The sequence below is a fragment of the Cricetulus griseus genome, chromosome X, assembly GCF_003668045.3.
Source record: "Cricetulus griseus strain 17A/GY chromosome X, alternate assembly CriGri-PICRH-1.0, whole genome shotgun sequence".
Lineage (NCBI taxonomy): Eukaryota > Metazoa > Chordata > Mammalia > Rodentia > Cricetidae > Cricetulus > Cricetulus griseus.
The window spans coordinates 82,562,095-82,585,969 of record NC_048604.1 but is presented as its reverse complement, the minus strand read 5'-3'; the positions used below and the strand labels follow the sequence as shown (position 1 = coordinate 82,585,969).

Here is a 23,875-nt window from a genome sequence, read left to right as displayed (position 1 = left end):
CCTATGACTGGGAATGATATAGGCTTAGCAAGGAACCTACTACTATTGTTTTGCTAAATGGACATGTTATTAAACTGCTTTCTATATACATGTTTTTACCCATAGATTAATGCTGTTCTCAGTCTTCTTCAGAGAAGCTTCTTGTAGCTGTGAGTGGCAGCTAATTCAGAGATTCATTAGTGGTCAAAGTGTCAAGAATAAAAGTAATGATGTATCTGGGCATGCCTTTGATCCTAGCACTTGGGAGGCAGAGGCAGGTGGATCTCTCTCAAATTCGAGACCAGCTTGGTCTCCAGAGCGAGTGCCAGGACAGGCTCCAAAGCTACACAGAGAAACCCTGACTCAAAAAACAAATCAAACAAAAAAGTAATGATGGATGACAGGACATCTATATCATCCCTCCAAGACTCATGGAACATCAGAGAAAAGGAGATGAAACAACACAAGAGCTGGAGGATGAGTAGGTGGGGAACAAAAAGATATCTCTTAGACATGACATATTTGTTGCCCTCATAAACTCACTGCAGTTGTGCTTACCTACATAAAACCTGCACAACATTTAATCTATCAGCATTTCACCACAGATGGAGAGGGGTTCATGAGGCACCACCCTCTCTAACCTTTGGCAATGACACCCATGCTTATATGAGCAACTATAATGAAAGTCAGTAGGTCACAGATAAAATAAAAGGAGTAAGTAAAAGCAGATCTTCTTGGAAGAAGGGTTTCAGCATAAAATGAAGAAAAAAATGAGAGGGTAATGGGCATGAACACAACTAAAATTCACTATACACATGATTGGATTGTCAAACAATAAATTTGAAAACATATTTAAAAGAATTTTCCCTGAGAAAATGAAACATAACATTTTTTAATGAGGAAATTCCTGTCAGTTCTGGTGATATACAACTATAACGCCAGCATTCTGGTGATTTGAGTTTGAGACCTGCCTGAGTCCAAAAAAATTAATGATAATAATAGTATAGGTGCATGGCTTAAACCCCCAGCACTTGAGAGGCAGCAGCAGGCAGATCTCTTGAGTTCAGCCTGATATACAGAGCAAGTTTCTGGACAGCCAGAGCTACACCGAGAAACCTTATCTCAAAAAAAAAAAAAAAAAAAAAAAAAACCAAATAAACAAAAAAGCAGCTCCTTATCCCTAAATAAACCAAAATGGCATTCCACAAAATAGAAATTAGTACAGCACAGACTTCCTTGGTGAACAGAAAAACCAAGAATAATAAAGTTGATACAGTGTTGATGGCAACAGCAGTTTTCATTCCTCATTCATCTTACATGAGAAGAAAGATGCTTGTACAGGATTGGTGCTTATGAATTCCTTTGCAGGGAGATTCAGTGGTGCCTTTATCAAGCTCTTTTAACAGGAAAACGGGGCCGTAACAGCAGGAAGAGAAATGGACATCTCATCCACCTAGGCAATCTCTCAGGCATCTGTGTCATCAATCAGACCCTTGATATAAAACCAGGGGATGAAAGCTAATGAAGAAGATATATAATTCACCATGATTTCAATGAAGTGAAGCAGCACTTTTTAAAAAAAATGTTGGTGGCACACGCCTTTAATCCCAGGACTCGGGAGGCAGAGGCAGGCGGATCTCTGTGAGTTCGAGGCCAGACTGGTCTCCAGAGCGAGTGTCAGGATAGGCTCCAAAGCTACACAGAGAAACCCTGTCTCGAAAAAAAATGCAGCAACATTTTGTTTCTTAGACATTATTTCTACCAGTTAGTACCTGTACTTACTTGAGTACCAATTTTCTTATGGTACTTAACTAAAATTAACTCTCCAAATCACTATAACTATAGCATAAAGTTCATTTCTAATTAATTCAGAGAGTAGTTCCATGCCATTAGTTTTCTGTGGAGAAAACACCTGTTTGATGCAGACTAAGAAAAGCAAAAATAAAGAGAAAATGCTCTCTGGCCAGTTGCTTCTTTCCATTGTCGTGATGCGCACCAGTTTTTCTGGAGAAGTGATAAACAAAAAAGCAAGAAGGCAAATTCTAAATATCTTTGAGGAGATAAAACATCTTAGAAACCAAAGGTTAACTTGACATCATAAAAAAATAAGCTGACAGAACCCCATTTCATATCTTATGATTAACAACTCAGTACTAAAGTATGTGCCTAGGATGTAGGCTCAACTGGCTGCTGTATTTATTGACATATCCCCAGGACACAGAACAGTACCTTGCACACTTGTTGAAGGACTGATAAAATATGCTCTATTATAAATACTTACTGGGAAAATTATCAGGTAAGAAATAGCAGAGGTAGGTATGGCGGCCCGCATATATAATCTAATAAACTAGGAATCAAAGGCAGGAAATTGCTACTACAAGTTTGAGGCTAGCTTGGTCTTACATATCTACATATTGAGGTACAGGCCAGCCAGGGGAACAGAGCAAATAAAACCATCTCAAACAAACAAAAAGGGGGAAACAAAGGAAATGATGGATAAAATGAGATGATAGAATGCTAGGGAGGTGTAGATCACGTGGCAGAATGCCTGCTAAGCATGTTCTATATAGGCCTTGGGTTTTATACTGTGGTATACCCCCATAAACCTACAATTCCGGCACTTAGAAGGTAGGAACAGGAAAACCCTGTCTGAAAAAATAGCCAGGCATGGTGATACATATCTTTGATCCCAGTAGTTGGGAAGCACAGGCAGGAAGACCTCTTTGAGGTTGGGATCAGCCTGATCTATATAGTGAGTACTATGCCAGTTAGAGATACCCAGTGAGATCCTACTTCAAAGTAAATAACAAACAAACAAGCAGCAGTGGAAGGATAGGAGCTATGTATGTATGGTATTGTATACCTATAATCCCAGGACTAGGAAGGTTAAGGTAGGAGGACTACCCACAAGTTTGAAGCCAGCCTCAGCTACATGGTAAGTTCCAGGTCAGACTAGGCTGTAGCCTTTCTATAGTTTGGAGGAGACTGGGAAGACAGCTCAATAAAGTAATCTTTCGAAAAGATAGTAGGGAAAATGACTGAGGAAATGGCTAGGTGTGTAACAAAACCTGAATTGGAATAACCAGCACTCATATTAAAGGCCGAGTATGACTTCATGTGCCTGTATTCTCAGTATTGCATGGTGAGGACAGGTATATCCCTGGAGCTCACTGGCTGGCCAGCCCAGCCAAAATGACAACTTTCCATATCAGTGACTTTGTCTTAAAGGAATAGCAATACAGCAAGACCTATGTTGTACTCTTCCTGCCTCAGCATGGACACATGCACCCATACACTCACATGTATGCAATGTACACACCACACACATGCAAAAGGAAATGAAGAAGATACCCTTTTTCAAAGCCCAGCATGGTCATAATCCCAGCATTCACAGCAGGGAGATTCACATAAAATTGAGGACAACTTCAACCACATAGTGAGTTCCAGACCAACATGGACTACAGAGTGAGGCCCTGTCTCAAGTCCAAGGATGGGAGGGAGAAGGAAGAAATAAAAATGATCAAATAGTCACATAAAGGCTAAGATATAGGTTCACAGTACATTATTTTTCACATGGGTTCACATGAACAGTCATAAGAAAGTCTATGGTGGAAGTAATTAACTGCACATAAACAACACATCAGCAGTAGCTCTACTTGGTTGTTACTGGCTTTTCATGACTTGTTCAGCCTGCTTTCTTATAGAATATAGGACCACCAGAGGAGGGATGGCCCCACCCACAATGGGCTGGACTTCAGTTGCCTTCAGAAGCCATTGTCAAGTCTGCCATCTGTAATACTGTACTTGAAAAGATGAGGCAAGATCATAAATTTGATGTCAGCCTGGGCTCAAGGAGACCGCATCTCAGAAAAACAAAACAAACCAAAGCACAATGCAGTTATGTGATTAAGAAGACATGCTAGAGATCCTGAGGCCTGGCATTTTCAAACAGTGCTATGGCTTTTCTAGGACTTTTCAGATTATGGGAGGGAAAGACAAAAACTTTCAGGTGAGTCTGCAGATGAGAGCCTACCCACAGATCACATTTGGACTTCAGCTTCCAGCTTCAAATTCTTCAAAAAATGAAGTCAACAACAGGGTTAAGATGAAAATCAAAAGACATTACCAACTGGAACCTGTGGTTCCAATACACCATACTCATATTTACCAGGTGAGAGACAGACTGGACAACACTGACAAAAGGCTAAGGATCAGGCATCTCAATACCAATTTCAGTGTATACTAGCTAGTTTTATGTCAACTTGACACAAGTCAGAGTAATCAGGGTACCTCAATTGAGAAAAGGCCTCCATAAGATCAGACTATAGGCAAGCCTGTAGGGCATTTTCTTAGTGATTGCTGGGGAAGAGTCCAGCCCATTGTGGGTGGGGCCATCCCTCCTCTGGTGGTCCTATATTCTATAAGAAAGCAGGCTGAACAAGTCATGAGGAGCAAGCCATTAAGTAGCCCCCCCCTCCATGGTCTCTGCTTCAGCTCCTACAGGAGGTTTCTGTCCTGCTTGAGTTCCTGTCCTGACTTCCTTTGATTATGAAATGTGATATGGACACATAAGCTGAATAAGCCCTTTCCTCCACAAGTTGCTTTGGTTAGGTATTTAATCACAGCAATAATAACCCTAAGACACAATCCTTTCCTACTTTGACACCATATTCACATTTATTATTTTTTACCATCTACTCCATAGAAGTGATACAGAGAAATCTTCTCACATAGAACTGCTAGGGCTCAGCCAGGCGTTGGTGGCGCATGCCTTTAATGCCAGCACTCGGGAGGCAGAGGCAGGCAGATCTCTGTGAGTTCAAGGCCAGCCTGGATTCCAGGGCTAGTGCCAGGATAGGCTCCAAAGCTACAAAGAGAAACCCTGTCTCGAAAAACCAAAAAAAAAGGCTCTGAAGAGAAAAAGACACATTTCATCAAGACACATAGGAGTCAGGTAAGAGCTCCCAGAAGAGTTAACTTCTAAGTTGGTCGAATAGGAATGTGACCACATGGAGCAGAAAAGTGCATGTGAGTGGGGTGTACAGGTGGGCAAGGCTTGGCCCAGTAACAGTCCGTGTGACATATGGAGGAAACTTTCCATCAGGAAAGTAACAGCAGTTGTAACTGAGACTGGAAGTCTAAGTACTGAGGCTGCAACAGGGAAAGGGGAAGCATTCAGAGAGGACATATGTGACAGGCCAGCATGTGGAGACAGCGTTTACAAGACAAAGAGGGTAAGTACAATAGTTGCAGGACAGGAAAATGTAACCAGATTGCAGGTTTCAGTTTAGACAATGCTCATTTGAGATGTTGTTCTGGCTCAGAGTAAGGATGCCCAGCAGTCAGCTGTTCCTATTCCAGGTCATCCGTTTAAAGAATCATCTATTCTCAGAATTTCCTGTGTGCCAGAGAAGTGGACAAGAACTTCATGTTTGGCATAATTCAGAGGCAAAAAAGCAGAGGGCCTAGAGGCACATGAAGCTTGGGGAGATTAAGCCCCAGCCCTGCCCACATCAGCTGTTTGATTTTCATTTTTTTCTGAGCCTCACACATTTTCCACCTTTGAATAGCTAGCCATGGTGGTGCATAATTATAATCCCAGCACACTGAGAATGAGAATTTTAGGCCAACCTAATGTTTGCAATACAGTAAGATACTTTGTTAAAAAAATAGACTGAATAAAAATAATCTAAAGCTAAGCATGAAAGATCATATCTGTAACCCCAGCTCTTGGGAAGCTTAACCATGATTCTGGTGAATTTGAGTCCAGCCTGGACTATATACTGAGTTCCAGGCCAGCCTGGAACAGTGAGACTCGGTGTCAATAAATAAATGAAATATATAAATACCAAAAAAGGAAATGAAATGGTCAGATATGGTTGCTTGTATCTATAATCGCAGAACTTGGGAAGCAGAGGCAGGAGGATCAGGAGCTCAAGGTCATTTTTTGACTACATATTGTATTTAAGGCAATTATGGGCTAAATGAGACTGTGTCCCAAAGTAATAACAGACAAATAAATCATTTACCTCTAGGTATCATGTCTCAATTCTGGATTTTGTTCTCGGGATGCTATAGGTTTAACTCAGTGGTAAATCATTTGCCTGGTCCTGACTTATATTTCCAGTATTGAAATAATAAGGATGTGGGCTGGGGAGATGGCGCAGTAGTTAGGAGCACAGGCTGCTCTTCCAGAAGAAGACCAGAGTTTGGTTTCCAACACCCACATGGTAGCTCACAATCCTCTCCAACTCCAGGGGATGTGATGCCATCTTCTGTCCTCCCTGGGTACCAAGCATGTGTTCATACATGCAGGCCATCAACCATACACATAAAAAATTTAAAGTAAAAGACAAAGAGAGCAAGAAAAATAAAGTTAATGTATGGGCTGGGGATATAACTTGGGTGGTAGAATGTTTGCATAAAGCCCCATATTAAATGTCCCACATGGAATAAACCAGGAATGGTACTACAATAAAGCCAGGAGAATCAGAACTTTGAGGTTATCTGCAGCTACAGAGTAAGTCAAGGGTAGCCTGAACTTGTGTACATAAAAATAAAAGTTAACATAGAAAAGAATTTGGCATAGTGCAGTATATATCCAATTGCGGTTTCCAGCACTGTATTTGTTATTCCTCCTCCTACCTTTTTACTCCGCTTGCTGCATTACCTAGAAATGCTAGAAGCAGACTTAGATGTTACAGGATCTGAGCTGAGCAATGTGGCACACTCTTGGGAAGTAGTGGCAAGAGGATCTTAAATTCAAAGCCAGTCTTGATGACGTAGCAAATTCAACAGTTTGGGCCATGTGCGACTATCTCACAAACTTTATAAAAAAAAAAAAAGAAGAAGAAGAAGAAAAAGAGCCACCAGATCTCTATTCCACCTCTACAACTAAGTTACTAGTCAATTTCCGAGACAATGTTAATTGCAGAATCGAGGTTGTCATTTTAAAAGTTTTACAATAATCAGCTCTAATGTATTCGTGTGTACATTCCCTGACTTGTAAAGACTCATAGAACGATTACATACATGCTCACTTTCCCAAGTGTCCTGAAGGTTTGCTTCTGTCATTCTATGACTAATTTAGCCATACCATCATAAACATGCATATTCATTTTCCTGCCCACGCAACCCTTCCTGCCTACTCTTTTATGGTACACTAAAATTTACTATGTGATAAGACATTCTTCAGAAATGTCGGTTGGGTGTGGTGGCACATAACTACAATTCCACTATTTGGGTTTGGAGGCAGGTAGATTAGCAGCTCAAGGTTATCCTCAACTACATGACCAGTTCCAGGCCAGCCTGCACCACAGTAAACTCTGTGTCAAAATAAAAACAAAATGGAATGAAAAAAAACATTTTATACAAAGTTGGATGATCCAAAATAAAAATACTAGCCACAAATGTATTACATTGCAAAACTGACAAGAAAGGACTTAATGGCTTAATTCCACAGAAGATGACATATAAATTAGAAAATTTTTCTTTTCTTTTCAGGCAAGGTCTAGCTGCATAGCCCAAGCTGGCCTCCAACTTGCAATCCTTTTGCCTTCATATCACAAGAAGATTACAGACACGTGCCATCACATCATTTCCTAAAAATGAAATTGTAAGAGGGTCAGTAAAAGTCATCAGGTACCAAGCCAGAAAACATGGGTTCAATTCCTGGAACTTACATAGTGGAAGGAAAGAACCAGCTCTGGCAAGTTGTCCTCTGATCTTCACACACAGACAGACACCCCTACCACCAAATAAAATGTATTTTTTTTTTTTTTTGGTTTTTGAGACAGGGTTTCTCTGTGTAGCTTTGGAGCCTATCCTGGCACTCGCTCTGGAGACCAGGCTGGCCTCGAACTCACAGAGATCCGCCTTCCTCTGCCTCCCGAATCCTGGGATTAAAGGCATGTGCCACTGACACCTGGCAATAAAATGTAATTTTATAGCATTTTTAATGAAATTGGGGCCTGGAGAGATGCCTCAGTAGCTAAGAGCACTTGGTGCCTAATCCTGAGAACCAGAGTTGGGATCCCAGTATTCAAAAGGGGTAACTCCAGCTCCAAGTGATCTGACATCCTTCTGGCCTCTACAGGCACCAGCACACACATGTTCATATAACCACACAGATACATGCATACAAAAGTAAAATAAAGTCTTAAAAAGAAAAACGGGCTGGAGAAATGGCTCAGTGGTTAAGAGCACTTGATCTTCTAGAGGAACAGAGTTCTAGTCCCAGCACCCACAATGCAAGATTTTGGGAATCTGATGCCCTCTTCTGGCCTCTGTGGACATCAGGCATACATGTGTTACACAGACATACAATACAGGCAAAACGCTCATATATACATCTAAAACAAAATAAAAATAAAGATTTAAGTGAAATTGTGCTTGCACAATGGCTCAAGTATAAAAGTCCTGGCTGCTAGGCCTGACTATCTGAGTTCAATCTTCGAGACCCACATGGTGAAATGAGAGAATGAACTCCTGAAGGTACACATGCCAAGTGTGTGTGTGTGTGTGTGTGTGTGTGTGTGTGTGTGTGTGTGTGTGTGTGTGTGTGTGTAATAAAAATGTAATGAAATTATAGGCTAGGTGTGGTGGTACACACCTGCAATGCCAGCACTTGGGAAATAGAGACAGGTGGATCAGAAGTCATTCTTGGCTACATACCAAGTCTGTGGCCAGTTTGGGATGTATAAGCTCATCTGAAACAGCAACAACAACAAATTTGTAAAGCAAAGCATGCAGCTCAGTGCTATAGCTCTTACATAACATTTACAAGGCCCTGTGTTTGGTCCCCAGCATCACAAAAAAATTATTTCAGCACATATGCAGACATCTAATACAGCTAGTGGCCAAATTTTAAATTTTCCACATTTCTTGGTCAACACATCTCAGTCCCTGGATGCTCATGTTGATTCATGCACTGGCTCGTGTGTAGTAAATAGCTATTGAATGCCTTTAGGGAAGAAAGTAAGATATGGCTTGGTCCTTCAAGTTCAAATTTAAAGCTTCTAAAAGCTGGGCATGGTGGTCCGTTTCTGTAATCTCAGCACTTAAGAAGGTGAAGAAGGGTCAGGTAGTGGTGGCGCATGCCTTTAATCCCAGCATTCAGGAGGCACACACAGGTGGATCTGAGTTTGAGGCCAACCTGGTTTACAAAGCGAGTTCCAGGACAGCCAGGAAGAGAAACCCTGTCTCGGGGGAAAGAAAAGCAGGAGGAGGAGGAGGAGGAAGAGGAGGAGGAGAAGCAAGAAGAGCACCATATGTTACATAGTGAGTTCCAGGCCAGCTTGGGCTCCAGTGGTAAGATTTTCTGAAAAACAAAAACAAAAACAAAAACAAAAACAGATGTGTTGAATAAGAAGGAAAAAGAAAGAAGAAAGGAAGTAAAATAAAGAGAAAAGAGAGAGAGAAGGGGAAATGTATCCATAAGCTTTCTGACACCTCTAAGTATGAGACACTGGGGCCAAGGCAATGTTTCCTGCCATTCTTGTCATCCTCCGTATACACTGGCTATTAGAACAAAATGATTACACAACCATTATCCACGGTGACACACCTGAGCCCTGCCCAGGACCCACTGAACCTGAGTCACCAAATGATCATAACCCGCAGGACTTATTCAAAGCAGTATTTACTCATATCTTGTGAAACCAATTTGTAAGAATATATTTCTTCTGGTGGACAGTCATTCATGTATGTTATAATCCTATAATCAGAAGTGACACTCACCTGGCTGGGTCCTTCCTGAATCTCTCCCCTCTTCACAGTTCTCCAGGCAGTACTTAATATAATCTGCCTCAGACTTGGACTTGAATTCTTGTTCTACCAGTTATTGTTTGACCTTGGGCCCAATCCTCAAATCCTCAGCCACAGTCTCTCATCACCCATGTAAAGGTTCGTCCCTGAATACTATCTAGATCTCATCAAATGACATGAGCCTAGGAAAGTCTTCAACCCTGTTCTTGACACACTGCAAGTCACAACACTCTCTAAACCTTTTTGCAAACATTCAACTTAATGGAAAAAAAAATTAAGTTACCAAAGTAGAGAAGGAAGTTGACTGCTTAAGCTAAAACTTTTTTTCTGGTGAAGAAACTGCCCCTCCTTAAAACCTGTTACACTAATTCTCTTTCCAAGAAGTTCCTACTCTGCAACCTGTGTGCCAACACAGGTTCACTTTCCTATCAGACACTTTGGGAATTGTTCTCTAATACAAAACATTTGCACGGGATCCCAAAGCTTAATTCATTGACAATTCGATGAAGAAATAAACAGGCTAGGTGGAATGGCTCGGTGGGTAGAGGTGTGTGCTATCAAACTTGATGTCCTCAGTTCAATCCCCCAGACCTACGAGGTGGAAACAAAGAAGTAATTCTCAAGCCATGTGGTGGGGGAGCACAAATTTAATCCCAAAACTATGAAGGCAGAAGCAGGAGAATCTCTGAATCCGGGGCCAGTCTGGTCTAAAGAGAGAGTTGCAGGACAGCTGGCGTTATATAGAAAAATCTGTCTCAAAGCAAACAAAAAAGTGACTCTCACATGTTATCCCCTGACTTCTGCTCATGCAGATGCCACACTGAGTGTTTGTGCTTGTGCTCACTTACAAACATACAGTAAATAAAAAGGAAAAAGGTAAGCCAGGCAGTAGTTGTATACACCTTCAATCCCAGCACCAGGAGGCAGAGGCAGGAGGTTCTCTGTGTGAGTTTGGGGCCAGGCTAGGCTACAGAGCAAGTGCCAGGGCAGGCTCCAAAGCTACACAGAGAAACCCTGTCTTGAAAAACTAAGAAAAAATATGTAAGAAAAAAATTTACATGTGAAACAAATGGTCTACGGGTTAGTGAAATGGCTTAGTGGTTCAGAGCACTTGTTGCTTTTCTAGAGGCCCCAGGTTCTGAGTCCTAGCCCCATATACTAAGTTACAACAATCTGTAACTCTAGCTCCAGGGGATCCAATAACCTCTTGTGACTTCCTTGGACATTGTATGCACACATGCAGTACACATATACATGCATGCAAGCAAAACACTCATACATGTAAAAAAACAATAGAAATAAAAATAGAAGCTCCACTATTAAAATCAAAGAAATTAATCCAATCTGAATAAGGTGAGGTTTTTTGTTTTGTTTTGTTTGCAAGGTATGGTGGTCAATCCAGCCATCCAGAGGCAAAGGCAGGAGGACTACTACAAGTTGGGGTTCAGTCTGAGTTACAAAGTGAGACATTATCTTTGTCTCAAAACAGAGAGAGACCACAAAAGTTTATACATTTTTGGCAAGGTAAGAAATCAAAATCAAAATCAAGTCAGTTGACTTATTAAAGAAAAACAAAAATCTATGAAATAGCCAGGCATGCTATTGTTTACCTGTGATAGCAGTATTAGGGAAGTGGAGAGAGAAGGAACAGGAACTCAAGGTCATTCCTATTACACAGTAAGTTCAGGTCAATCTGGCCTATGTGAAACTATTTTTTAAAAAAAAATCAAGGGTGTTGGTGGCACATGCCTTATATCCCAGCACTCGAAAGGCAGAGGCAGAGGCAGGCGGATCTCAGTGACTTTAAGGCCAGCCTGGTCTACAGAATTCCAGGTTAGCTAGGACTGTTACCCTGTCTCGAAAAAAAGATTTTTTAAAAAAAGAGCTATTGATAATAGTATAGAAAAAGGTATACAGGGTTGGGGTAGGGTACTGAGTGGTTTACTGCTTGCTTGGTATGTGTGAGGTCTTGCATTTGAGTCTCAGCACCACAAACAGATGGGGAGGAGAAAGAGGCATTCACATTGGATGAAAGAGCAGAAATCAAGCTTTTACTAATAGAAAAGGGAAGAAGACAGCTTAACAAGGCTATTGGCCTCTGGTTCTTAAATATGCAAGCTAAATGAAGACTAATTAGACTGTGCAAATATCTTTGCCTTTGTGAGCTTCCGATAACAGTTTATACACACTGTACCCTTTCCTGAGAAGGTAAGCCATTACCTTTGAGTCATCATTACAACATGGAAGACAACTCCTGGGAACCACCTTGTGACTGAAGCACTTATTTAGCAATTCAACTCCCTGCATTTCCCCAGGAAGTACTTACAACCAAAGGAAACACTATCTTGCTGAACCATTCCCAAGTTTTCCAAATTACCCACTTGGCCTTTGAAGCATTATTTCATCATTGTTTCTTAAGGATCAGACAATGCTATCATTCACCATTTCTTTTCAGTCATTTATCATTTATTTATTGTTTCCGAAGACATGGCCTCACTATGCAGTTCAAGTTGGCCGAGAACTGAGGAGCCCAGAGAACTCTTAGCAATCCTCCTACCTTAACCTTCTAAGCAGTGGGATTACAACTGTGCACCAGCAGAACTGGAGAAATGGCTTCGGGGCTCTTCCAGAAGACCCAACTTCTAGCTTTGAGCTCCTGGGTCATGTAGCTTACAAATGCCTAGGACTCCAGCTCCAGGGGTCTCATTGTCCTCCAATGGGAGGGACACACACACACACACACACACACACACACACACACACACACAAATAAATCTAAAACAAAACAAAATAAAAAGTATAAGCTACCAAGTCTGACACTGAATTAACTTTTAGATCTTTTTCTAAGCAGTAAAGAATCTTCTGAAATTGAACAATATTATTGTGTTCACAGAGCACCCAATAAATGCAACCAAATACTGTTTTCAGTAGCAGGTATCTACCAAGGGCCTTAAATATTCTAGGTAGGTACTCTACCAACAAACAACATTCTCAATTTGAAACATTTTTGTTTGCTTGTTTTTACGTTTGTTTTCTCTAGACCAGTTTCTCTGTGTAGCCCTCGATATTGTCTTAGATAAGTCTCATATAATCCAGGCTGACCTAGTGGAAGGTGATTTGAACTTCTCATCCTTCTGCATCTGTGTACCAGGTGTGTTGATTACAGGCATATAGCACCATGCTAAGCTTCTGAAACTTAATATTGTTCATGTTACAAACTGACAAATGATTATAGCATTATGGGCTTGATAAATTCCTCCTTTATCAATGTAAAAAGATACCTTTAGGCAACAAAACATGAAGGACCAGAAACAACCTGTAGTGCATAAAAAAAAAAAGACTGCTTAGATTACACAGGTAACAATAAGAAGACCTCAAATGAAGACAAGCTCATTCAGGCTGGCTCCTAAGATGGAAACCTCTAAAGTTATACAATACTTACTCACATTCATATGGGCAAAGGCTATACAAACTTGGAAACAATTATCATACCTGATTATCATATTATCATACCTCGAGTTAGTAGTTATTAACACTTAAAAACTGGAAAGATAAGAAAAAAGCAGGAATGTTTTGCCAAAGATTCTAAAGCATCTGCTTTTATTAAAATAAATGGAAGATCTGGCATCTTCCTGGTTAGCGGATATAGCTGTCTCCTTGGCACAGTAAACTATTGCCGGTGTGCTTACTCCCTTCAACCTGCCTGGCATCTGCAGCCACTAGTATGACAAACCTTTTAAAATTATTTTTATTGTCCATGTATTTGTGTGCCATTTGTGCATACGTCAGCACACATGTGGAGGTTAGAGGACACCTTGTAAGAGTTGTTTCTCATTCTCCACGAAGGCCCCAGGGATTGAGATCAGATCATTAAAATTGGCAGCAAGCACCTTTATCCACTGAGCCATCTCCTCAGCTGTTAGTATGGCAACTCTCAAATATGGCTTTAAAATCAATTATTCAACCCACATGGCTGATTGTGATGGCCTGTGCTCATAATCATACTATTTATTATGTGGCGGAGGCAGAATGACTCTAAGTTTCAGACCACCGTGTGCTACATTGTGCATGAATAGCCTGAGCTACATAGCAAGATACTGTCTCAAAATAATCAGTTCATGGCTTAGCAGCTGAGAGTAGTAGCTGCTCTTCCAAAGGACCTTCATCTGATTGCCAACACTCACATGGTGGCTCACAACTGTCTATAACTCAACTTCCAGGAGATCTGACACTCTCTTCTGGCCTCCTCCGACACTAGGTACACGCATGGCTCGCAGACATACATGTGGACAGAATACTCACACACATAAAATACATTTTAAAAATCAACCTGGTTTTTCAGCTCACATTTTTTTTGTTTGTTTTTTTTTGTTTTTCGAGACAGGTTTTCTCTGTGTAGCTTTGGAGCCTATCCTGGCACTCGCTCTGGAGACCAGGCTGGCCTCAAACTCGATCCGCCTGCTTCTGCCTTCTGAGTGCTGGGATTAAAGGCATGTGCCACCAACACCCGGCCAGTTCACATGTTTTAATGGTCTTAATAAGCTTCAAAAATGATGATTTTGTAGTTCATGTATTAATCAAATCCTGTTATGCAGACTTTATGTGTGATTCAGGATTATATGAACGTTTGTATGAATATAAGACAAAATGAAATCTACCTTATGAGATCAAAAGATTAAAAATGCAGATGTGAAACAGTGTTTGGGTAGCTCAAATCAGGGTTAGGTCACTAAGATTTAAATTGAAAGTGGACAGAAAGTTTCTCAATTTAGAAAAAGACTTCTCATGATCACAACACAATGCAGTTTTTAGCTAAGTGTCAAGTGAACAAAATACACACACCTTACACATATAGATTACACACATAAAGTGTGTGTGTGTGTGTGTGTGTGTGTGTGTGTGTGTGTGTGTGTGTGTGTGTGTGTGCAACAGGAAGAGCTGAGGATGTAGCTTAGTGGTAGAGTGCCTGCCTACCATTCTACAGGCAAGGACATCAACCCCTAAGGGCACAAAGTAAATAAATAATTGAGAAAAATTATGTTTGATAAAGAACTAAGGAGGTAATAAATCACTAAATATTTACATCAACGTTTCAGGTTAGCCAAATGTCCACTGAAGCGTGGGCTTTTCCCAGCACTCTATTTACTTAAATTACTTTTAAATGATCTCACTGAATCGAGTGCTAGATCACTTCAAGAGCAAGTTGTCCAGCTGTGAGGGAGCAGTGGCTCATGCTTGTAACCCCAGCACTAGCCAGGCTGAAGCACGAGGATCATGAGTTCCAGGCTTTTCTGGGGTACATAAACAGATCCCATCTCAAAAACAAAACAGAGAAGAAAAGAAAACAAAGAAAGCCAGACTTCCTAACTGCAAAACTAATCAACAGAGAGATATTTAAGCAGCGCCTCTTTATGGTAAAATTCTAGTCAAGCATACTAAATGAACAGGGTTACCCTGTCACACTAAACAGTCAAGCAGAGTGAACAATATTTGTTGGTAACGGGAAAAGTATCAGAATTGAACATTTAAGATCTAGAAATGAAAAGAGATTACAGCAAAATAACTGTAATGTGTCTGTTTCCTAATTTGTTCCGCCACCCCCTCAGTACTAGTCTATCCTCTGTGGGAGAGGATGACAATGCATCATCACGCTAATACTTTATTCGTTCTACTGCTCGAAAGGACACTATGTTGGGTTACCACAGCCGTGACACAGCTTTCCCTCCATCCAAGGACGTCCTGCGCCTAGCAGGCCAAACACTCCTAGGGAAGACGGCTGCAGTGTCAGTGTGACCACCTGTCCCCTACTGCACCCCGGTTGCTCTGTGTGGATGCTCTAAGAGTACTCACTCTCTTTGGGGAAAGAATCTCCCCACTGGTATGTGAACTGGCTCCACCACTAAGCCCGAGACACTTCAGCTCTGCTGCAGGGGTCCTGGGAGGCCAAGATCCCCCCAGGCCAGGACTGGGCAATCCCAGCATGATAGGTCCCCTCTTCGGCCTGTCTTAATCGCCCCAGAAGCCAAGGGCCCAGGAGAGCAAGATGCGCGGCCTGAGAACGCAACACCCTGCTTTTCCTCCTCCAGCTAGTGTCCGGGTTCAGAGGCTAAGGAGATGTCACCCCGGGCTCACCAAGAAACGTGTTGAGCTGGTACCCTGGTCCACTGCTCCCACCAATGGCCCCAAAACTGCTTTCTTCGCGGCTGCCATGGAAATCGGTCAGCTTCAGGTCGAAGAGCTTAACACGACCGGTCTCCGAGGTGACTGTGGAGGGCTGCGGAGGGCGGAGTACGGACAGCCGAGGGTGAAGCAGCACGCTCCGGCTGAAGGCTATCGTGCGGCTCCTAGGCAGCCCCTTTACCCGCGCCGGGCCGCGTCGCCCCGCCTCTCCGGCTCAGGCCCCGCCCCGGCCCGCATTCCCCAAGGCTTCGGGGGGCGCGGCAAAGGGGGCGCTGTCTTCCCGTTCTGCCAATGAGCGGCTACAGAAAGAGGACCCTGAGGCGGGCCAGTCTGAGGACAGTTGAGACGTCAAAGGGGCGGGATCTGCTCTAAAGCGGGGGCGGGGGGGGGTCTGCGCGGTGGGTCACATGGTTGGGAGCGGGAGAAGTGGCTGCTTTTAGCCTGGCTAAGGCTGCGCGGAGGGCGGAGGCGGCGTTGCCTATTGGCTGGAAGCACCCCAGAGCACTCCCCGCAAACCCGGCCCTAAGGCAGAAGCCACCCAAAGTGCAGAACCTTCTCTTCCCTGCCTGGTAGGCTATGCAGAGCGTGACCTGAGTCTCCTCTTGGATGACCCGGTCCTTTCTTTCCCGCTCTTCCCACGCCCCGCGCGCTCAGTCCCGGTTAAAAATAATAAACTCTTCTATCGGGATCGGTCCAGGGTGCGACCAGCCTCAGGAGCCACGCGAATCCCTCACCTTTGTAGGCTAGGGACAAGGAGTTATTTCGGTTTATTATTTCAGATCCTTGTCTCCAAGTACCTCAATTTGACCAATCACGTAAAAACACCCGGCGCTTCTTGGCCCTGAAGCTCCCTTGCTTTTTTTTCTTTGGCTTCACTGGAGTATGCCCTCCCCTACACGCCATTTCCGCTCTCTTTATTAACCTCTATGGACTAGGTTGGTAGCGAAAAGGGATTCTCATTTGACCTTGAGTTTACCTTGCCTCGGTCCTTTGAAGGTATGTGTTCTAGAGGCCTTTCAAACTTTGGTCTGGACCCACAGTGAGAAGTAGTTTTCAAAACAACCAGGAGCTGGTGTTTGTGCTGCTCATTGCACTTGCATTTTTATGTATGCTAATTATATGCTGTGTAGTCATGAATATTTTAAAATACTTTATAAAAGCATTTCTATGCTGTGTATTCTATGTATTTCATTTTATGCCGTACTATTTTTTAACATTCTGATAGAAGAAAAATCACTAAATTGAACTAGGCAATTTAGAGCAAGCCTTTAAAACCCACTTGGAAGGTACAGGGAGGAGCATCAGAAAGGAGTTTGAGGCCATCCTTGACTAGCCAAACCAAGGCCAGGCTAGGTTACATGATACCTTACTAAAGAAAGGGGGGGTGGATCGCGGAAATTATTTTGTAATCCATCATGCTAGCTATCCATCATGCTAGCTATCATTTTCTTTCTCGGTTTTTTTTTTTTTTTTTTGGACAGGGTTTCTCTGTGTAATGGCTCTGGCTGTCCTAAACTGACTTTGTAGAGCAGGCTGGCCTAGAACTCACAGAGTTCCTCCTGCCTCTGCCTCCCAAGTGCTGGGATTAAAGGCATGGGTCATCATAGCCTGGTGCTATCACTTTCAAAACTGATACTATTCCCAATCTCTTACATCCCTTTCCCAAATGGCACACTATTTTCGACATCTCTTCCATTTTCACTAATTTAGACCTAACTTGTCCATATTTGTTTATATACTTTTTTTTTTGGTTTTTCTAGACATGGTTTCTCTGTGTAACATCTCTGGCTATTCTGGAACTAGCACAGTAGACCAGGCTGGCCTTGAACTCATAGAGATCCTCCTGTCTCTGCCTCCCAAGTGCTGTGATTAAAGGCATACATCACTACCACCCAGCTCGTTTATATGATTTTTATATGTCTGTTTATATAGTTTTGCTCTATTTCCTATTAAAGCCCAATTTCCTGTATTCTATGCAGACATCAGAGCCTGGTGTTCCTGATGAGGACTGCTTATAGAGATGCTACACTTGCTGAGCATTGGTAAGTCAGTATTGCAGATAAGTCAGTATTGTTTAATTTTATGGAATAAAATGAGAGACAAATAAGCAGACTAGATAAACGTTAAGGAACTAGGCCAACCTCTGTCAAAACCATGATAGGCATTAACTGAATAAATTATATGGGTAAGGATTTCCTTAGTTCTAGAAGTCAGTAAAAACAAAGCCACCGACCTTAACATGTTGAACCATTAAAAAAAAAAATCCTGACCACGTCTGAACTTTAGCACAGTTGTGACTCAGATTCCAACAGGACAGCAAATTATTTGTTTAGCAGCACAGTAGGGATCAGAATTCAGTCGTTTCAGAGTAAATGGAACTAGAGGTGCATGAAAGAGCCTTAAATTTACTTTTACTGTGGTTCTTACAGCAGTATATATCTCACAGGTTCATTGTTTTCACCAAAACAAAAGTGAAAAGTCAGAATATGCTTTGTATTTTCAAAAATTGCTCAGATCTCAAATGTCCTCTAAGAGACCAGAAAGGGGTCCTAAATGGGAGAATCTAGCTCAGCCTATCTTAATTCCATGCCCTAAATATTTACTATATACTTTCACAGATTTATTTTCTCCCTTTTATCTGGACAGGCTGACATGCCTGGAATTCCAGCACACGGTAGGTAGAGACAGATCATCTGGAATTCAAGGTTACCCTCAGCTCCATAGGGAATTGACACCAGACTGGGCTATACAAGACCTTGTCTAAAAAGGAAGGAAGGATCCCTTCAAGCCTCAGTTGCAGTCCAAAAAATCTGTATAACTATAAATCTGAATAATAGGTACTGTGATTCCATTTTATATTGTCAAATGAGAAGTAACACCAGGGCAGCCGAGACCCAGAAACCACAAATAATATACTTATGTGAGAATAGGCAGCCTCCAGTGGCATGTCTAAGACTAAATTGCATTCTCCTGACATCAAACCCAGTGTCTTTCACAAGGGCCTGAATGAATAGAAGCTGAAGAGAATTAGAAAGGAAAATGGATGGAAAAAAGATCATATATGCTGGTCCTCCGTGATCATTCTCTCCATCACTACCACAGATCGAAGGCAAAGAAAGCAGTGGCTCTGCCTTCCAACATTTAATCTTTGTGACCTCAAGTCACTCATGGCTTCCTTTTGCTCTCTTGTAAAATAGGGAAAATGTCACTGATAGTGACGTGAATGAGTTCAAGAGACTTAACTGATGTAATAATGCCTCCGAAAGCACGGTCCAAGCAGTACAGCTAGGCAGGAAAGGCAAAATTCACATTGTTTTATTGTCAAGTCTGCTTTTACCAAAGAAATCCAGATGTAACACTAGGACTGAAGTTCTTCCTGCAAATAGTTGTGTTCTAAAGCTCACACTGGGATAATTTTCCTTATCCTTTCCTTTCTCCCTTTCTCCTTTTCTTTCACCAGAGTCTCAGGTAACCCAGCCCAGCCTCTACATGTGTATATTGCTGAGAATGAGGTAGATAGATCCTTCTCCCTCCACTTCTCCAGTGTTGGGATTCCAGGTGTATGCCACCACATGAGGCCCTTCCTGTCATGATTCTGACTAGCGGAGCAGGAATCCATTTTTAATGTCTGATGGAGAATCTTCTGTTGTTTCACTCACTCCTTCTCTGGTTTTTCCAGTTCCTTGTTAACTTATGCAGATCTTGAATAGACAGTAAACCTATTTTTCTCTAGAGAATATTCTAGTAACACTCCTTGATCTTCTCATGTTTGCCTGAGAACTAGCACTTATTAGTTAGATGTGCTGGATTAAACCTTGATGCCCAGCTTTCAGGAAGCTGAGACAGGAAGATTTCTAAGAATTAGAAGCCAGCCTGGTTATACTGTGAATGTTTTACAAGTATTTTTTTAAAAAAAAAAAAAGCTGTATTTGATTTTCAACCTAATGTATTTGGAAAGCTAACATTTTCTTAAATCCTGGCTCTGTTTTAATGATGGATATGTATTGATATGGATAATAAAAGCATAACATGGGAGATCTTCTTTTCTAGGGTGATCCATGTATGACTCTCTTATGGTCCTCCTTGTTTCCTAGCTTCTCTGGAGGAGTGGATTGTAGTCTGGTTATCTGTTGCTTTATGTTTAATATCCACTTACGAGTGAGTACATATTGTGTTTGTCTTTCTGGGTCTGGGTTACATCACTTAGGATGGTTTCTTCTAGTTCCATCCATTTGCCTGAGAATTTCAAGATTCCATTGTTTGTTTCTGCTGAGTAGTACTCCATTGTGTCAATGTACCACATTTTCTTTATCCATTCTTTGGTTGATGGGCATCTGGTTTGCTTCCATGCTCTGGCTATTACAAATAAAATCTCCTGAGTAAATTCGGAGTGTGGGAGAGGGTGGAGTGTGATAAGAGAGTGGGGAGGGGAGAAGGGGGGAAGAGAACATGAGGGAATAGGAAGGTCCAGTTGAGGGAAGGACAGAGAGGGAGAGGAAAAAGGAGATACCATGATAGAAGGAGCCATTATGGGGTTAACAAGAAACCTAGCATTAGGAAAATTCCCAGGAATACACAAGGATGACCCCAAGGAAGAATCCAAGCAATAGTGGAGAGGCTACTTTAACTGCCCTTCCCCTATAATCAGATTAGTGACTACCTTAATTGCTGTCATAGAGCCTTCATCCAGTAGCTGATGGAAGCAGATACAGAGATCCACAGCTAAGCACTGGGCTGAACCCCTACAGTCCAGTTGTAGAGAAGGATGCATGATAATATAAGCAAAACCATGTTGGGGAAACCCACAGAAACAGCTGACCCCAGCAAGTGGGAGCTCACAGACCCCAGACTGACAGCTTGGGAACCTCCATAAGATGGAACTGAGCTCCCTGAATGTGGGTGACAGTTGCAGGGGCTTGAGCAGTTTATGGTGTTGCTGGCAGTGGAACCAGTATTTATCCCTAGTGCATGAACAAGCTTTGTTGGAGCCCATTCCCCATGGAGGGACTCAGTCTAGATACAGGGGGAGGGCCCTGGTCCAGCCCCAAATGATGTGACGAACTTTGGTGATCCCCCATGACCCTCCCTAAGGAGTGGATGGGGGGTGGGATGGGGAGATGATGAGGGAAGTGGGAGGATGGGAGGGAGAGGGAACTGGGATTGGTATAAAAATAAGATTGTTTTTTTAAAAATAAAAACAAAAAACATAACATGGAAAGTTAGCATTAGAAATGTTTATAATGAAAAGCACGGGCATATCATTTTATGGAACTTGAGCAACTCTGTGAAGTGTTTTCGTAAGGTGGCACCAGACAGAGAAACAGGTAAGGAATTTAAACACACTGATTTTTAACCTCTTCTTGCAATTTGGACTCAATTCATATGCATGTTAGTAATCTAAAAGTGAGCTTAGCCATGTGGTAAAGGCCTGCAGTGCCAGATACTTGGGAGGCTAAAGAAAGAACAACAATAAGCTTATTAACTGCTTAGGCTAATGAATGAGTTCAAGACCAGCCTGTTTCAAAATTTAAAAAAAGTAAAAAGAGTGGCAGGTATGTAGCTCAGTAGTAAAGCACATCCCTATCACGGGGGTGGGGAGAGTTGGTTTAATAATCCAGTACAAAAGAATCTGGTTATGAAAAATTGTGTATCACTTTACAGCATTATAATAATCCTAACAGGGTGAGACTATAACAGTATCCTGGTTATGTTTTGTGAACTTGACAAAAATCTCAATCTGTTCACAAATAGGGAATTGTGTTTGAGAAAATGTCTCCATAAGATTGGTTTGTAGCCAAGTGGTGGTGGTGTACGCCTTTATCTTTAATCCCAGCACTCGGGAGGCAGAAGCAGGCAGATCTTTGTAAATTCAAGACCAATGTGGTCTTCAAGAGCTAGTTCCAGGACAGCCTCCAAAGCCACAGAGAAATCCTGTCTCGAAAAATACAAAAAAAAAAAAAAAGATTGGCTTGTAGACAAGTCTGAGAGCTCAGCCCCTTGTGGGTGGTCTATCCCTGGGCTGGTGGTCTTGGTTTCTATAAAAAAGTGCAGACTAAGCAAGTCAATACGCCACACTCCTCAATGGCCTCTGCATAAGCTCCTGCCTCCAGGTTCCTACCCTGACTTCCTTTAATGATGAACTGTGATGTGAAAGTGTAAGCCACATAAACCCTTTCCTCCCCAAGTTGCTTTTGGTTCCTTGTATTTTATCACCAAAATAAAAAGCCTAACTTGAGATAAAGTTAATGATTCCAGGACTCTTAGAGATTAGTAAAGGAAAATCTCTTTAATCCTAATATGTAACTGGTTCTGGCTAATGCAGAAAAGGGAACCAGCCTCAAACAAAATTTTTACTAGCTTAGATAGACCTTAGTCTTACATATTGCACATATGCTGTCATCCTAAAATCTTCAGGCCCCAGGCAATTCCATCAGTCCACAACTCTTCAGTTTAGCCTTTGGCAAATTTTTAGAACAAGGGAAGAAAGCAGCCACATTCTTTGCAAACATTATCTCAAGAAGGGTTTATTTTTTTAAGATTTTATTTATTTATTATGCATACAACATTCTGCTTCCATGTATATTTGCACACCAGAAGAGGGCACCAGATCTCATTACAGATGGTTGTGAGCCACCATGTGGTTGCTGGGAATTGAACTCAGGGCCTCTGGAAGAGCAGTCGGTGCTCTTAACCTCTGAGCCATCTCTCTAGCCCTCAAGAAGGGTTTAGTATCCTTGCCACTTACTCATGTTCTTCCCCTTTGAAACTTACTGATCCACAGTTCAAATCGCCCTCAGCATTGTCCTCCATTAAAGCATCCAAACACTTTTCTAGTCCAAAGTCCCAAAGTTTTCCATATTCTACTAATAAGCAACGTGGTCAGGCCTGTCATATCAATGCCCTATTCCCAGTACCGACTTCTGTCTTAGTCACCGTTCTATTGCTGTGCACAGACACCACGACCAAGCTTTAAATGGAAGCCTGCTTAGGCTTTCAGAGGGTTAGTCCATTAGTCCATTATCATCATGGTGGGGAACATGGTGACAAGAAGTCATGTTCATGCTGGCAAAGTAGCTGAGAGCTATATAACCTGACACACACCGAGAGAGAGAGAGAGAGAGAGAGAGAGAGAGAGAGAGAGAGAGAGAGAGAGGAGAAGAGAAGGGGGAGGGGAGAGGAGAGGGAGAGGGAGAGGGAGAGGGGGAGAGAGAGAGAGAGAGAGAGAGAGAGAGAGAGAGAGAGAGAGAGAGAAACGGGGTCTAGCATGGGCTTTTGAAACCTAGTCCAGCCCCTAGTGACATGCTTCCTCCAGCAAGACCACACCTACTCCAAAAAGGCCACACCTTCTAATCCTCCTAATCCTTTCAAACAGTTCTACTCCCTGCTGACAAAGCATTCAAATATATGAGCCTATGAAGGCCATTGTTTTTTTATGATCTTTCAAGACAGGGTTTCTCTGTGTAATAGTTCTGGCTGTCCGAATGCTGGGATTAAAGGTGTGCACTACCACCGCTCAGCGCCGTTCTTATTCTAACCACCACACATAAATTTTCTGGAATGACGAAAGCTAGACTCCAGAAAAGAGGCTTTCGGGTCAAATCTGAGTCCTATATTCTAAGTATGTGGTGTCTTCAGCAATAGAGGCCCATCCTCAACTCCTGAGACGCAGTTAACTGCTATATCCCCTTTTATCCTACCCCCAAAATGTAGCCACTTAGTTTACTTGTTGCCAGGGATTTTGCCCTGATCATTGTTATATTCCTTGGGCCTGAGTTTGTATCAGTGATTAATGAATGGATAAATGAATGAATGAATGAATGAATGAATGTAGTTTTCTCTCTCATGCACACATACTCGAGCATGCACACACCTGCATGTGCACTGACTGGATAAGCTGCTAGACAGGTGGCTCCTAATGACTCATGCTTTCTAACACTAATGTCCCTTTGTT

The 23,875-nt window shown here is 42.2% G+C and overlaps 1 protein-coding gene across 3 annotated transcripts in view; it reads right to left on the bottom strand.

Moving 5' to 3' along the window:
• Positions 1 to 16,151, bottom strand: part of Gk (glycerol kinase) — a 76,191-nt gene extending 60,040 nt beyond the window's left edge. For 2 of the 3 annotated variants that reach the window (XM_027432738.2, XM_035450203.1), the window contains exon 1: positions 15,877 to 16,151. In XM_027432738.2, the coding sequence (XP_027288539.1) occupies positions 15,877 to 15,954 (78 nt within the window). In that variant the 5' untranslated portion in view covers positions 15,955 to 16,151. The remainder of the gene's footprint in view (positions 1 to 15,876) is intronic. The other variant, XM_027432740.2, reaches the window with a different exon arrangement.
• Between the last annotated feature and the right edge of the window lie 7,724 nt (positions 16,152 to 23,875).